Source organism: Apaloderma vittatum, unplaced genomic scaffold, assembly GCF_000703405.1.
Source record: "Apaloderma vittatum isolate BGI_N311 unplaced genomic scaffold, ASM70340v1 scaffold24702, whole genome shotgun sequence".
NCBI lineage: Eukaryota > Metazoa > Chordata > Aves > Trogoniformes > Trogonidae > Apaloderma > Apaloderma vittatum.
The window spans coordinates 2536-4467 of record NW_009703436.1 but is presented as its reverse complement, the minus strand read 5'-3'; the positions used below and the strand labels follow the sequence as shown (position 1 = coordinate 4467).

Below are 1932 nucleotides of genomic sequence, written 5' to 3'. Positions count from 1 at the left end.
GTGGTGGGGGCACAGGCTGGGCTGGATGATCTCAGAGGGTTTGGCCAGCCTCAGCAATTCTGTGATTCTGTGAAAATACAGGCAGAGTGTTGGGGAGAAGGGGCTCGAGGAGCCAGGGGCTGCTGAGGGTCAGCCCATGCAGGGAGAGGCCTTCCACCCATGGGAGGGAGCTCTCGGGGGATTCCAAGCCCCGCAGGAGTGCGGTGCTGGGGTGCCAGCACGGCTGGCCAGGTGGGCTGGGGGATGGTGCCTCTAGGAAGAGGGTGCTGTGGGCTCAGCCCCACGAGGTGCAAGGCGAGCTCAAGCCCAGGGGCAGCCCAGGGCCAGGACAAGGGTGCCAAAGGGAGTCCCACGGGAGGTGGCTTACCAGGAACGCACAGAGCATGTAGAAGCTGATGAAATAGAAGTAGGCGAAGCCTGTGCCACAGGTGAACTCCTCGCCCTCGGCGAAGTCTGACTCGGGGTCGCACTGCTTGCCGTAGCTGCAGCCCAGCAGGATCTCCTGCCAGGCCTCGCCGGTCGCACACCTGGGGAGAGGGGACGCTGCCGGTCCCTGCCTGCCCTGGGCAGGAGCTGGGCATGCGGCGAGGGAGCAGGGAGCCACAGGGACAGGAGCGGTCAGGACCCTGGGCTTGCTGTGCTGCTGTGGGGGGTCTGCTATTGAAAGCTCCAAAGTGAATTGTTTGGAGTCAAGGACAACCTTGGGCTGAGCTCTTGCTTCCCCCTGAGTTTCCTCACAAGTCACAAATTAAAACCCAGTCTGGGAAGGCAACATTCAGAACAGAAATGCCAAAGCGCCCCTCTCTGCTGCAGCTCGGGCACACCAGGCAAACCAACACCTGAAATGCTTCCACTGCTGCAAGAGATTTTTCTGTAGGGCAAAAAAGAAATCAACTACAGAAATGCTGGCCTCCCTCACTCCAAGCTCGTGCGCTCCCACGCCAACTCGGAGCACAGCTCCCTTCTGGAGCCGCTCACTTGCCAAGAGAAGACTGACCTGAAGAGCAGCAACACAGCTTGTGGGAAGGTTTGGAAGTTGTTGTTTCGGTTGATCTGGGTCCCATCCACCATGGCGATCTTCCCAAACATCTGTAAATCACACTGTCAGGTTCCCAGCACCCTTTCTCAGGCAGTAACCATCCTTCAGAGCACCCTTGTCCCTGAGCATCTCCTGCTGTTTCCTTGGTTTTGGGTGTCCCACAAAAGAGTCTGAGACCAAGGTGTGGGTGCTCTGGGCCTCATGAGCTCCTTGGCCACTCCTGTCTATGCTGAATATGCCTCTGTCTACACTGCGCTTCATCTGGGTCAAGGAGACAAAGGTCTTATTAACCAGGAAAAAGCACTGGTGACCGTGTGCCTGGGTTGTGCCGTTGACTCCAGAACTGCTCTTTGCTGTGTGCCTCAGCTGCCTTAGCCACAGCCTGGGGATGAGAGGAAGCTGCTGGGGCTGTGAGCATCCTTGCAGACCAGGGCAAAACGGTCTCATCACATGCAAAGTCCCAGGGAGTGTCTGGCAGAGGACCCAGTCCATCTCCTCCCCATCTCCCCAGACGCTGTTCAAGACCAAATCCCAGGCCCTGTGCCTCTCACCTGCATCCCGATCACAGCGTAGATGAAGAAAAGCATCACGATCAGCAGGGCTACATAGGGCAGAGCCTGTGACAAAAGGACCGTGGTTCACGTGAGACACCAGCCCAGCATCAAAGGCAACCAAGGACAGGAGGCTGGGTCTTGAGCTACTGTGTGAGGCAGCACCCAGGCCTCCATGTGGGGAGGGGGCAGCTTACTTTCTGCCAGCTCCCCTAACCCTCCTCCCACTAGCCCCAAGCTCCATTTCTCATGCATGGGAGGCTTGTGCCAGCCCCCAAGGGAGCACCGGGGCTCTGCAGCTGGGATGAAGGATGAGGACAGCCCGGGGATGGACAGGGATGG

General features: G+C 58.6%; 1 protein-coding gene across 1 annotated transcript in view; it reads right to left on the bottom strand.

The window, feature by feature from the left end:
• Positions 1-1932, bottom strand: part of LOC104270315 (voltage-dependent L-type calcium channel subunit alpha-1S-like) — a gene marked incomplete at both ends in the record, with an annotated part of 10960 nt that overhangs the window by 6782 nt on the left and 2246 nt on the right. Inside the window, 3 exons of the mRNA XM_009864637.1 lie at positions 368-527; positions 998-1089; positions 1591-1656. Coding sequence (XP_009862939.1) covers positions 368-527; positions 998-1089; positions 1591-1656 — 318 coding nt within the window. The remainder of the gene's footprint in view (positions 1-367; positions 528-997; positions 1090-1590; positions 1657-1932) is intronic.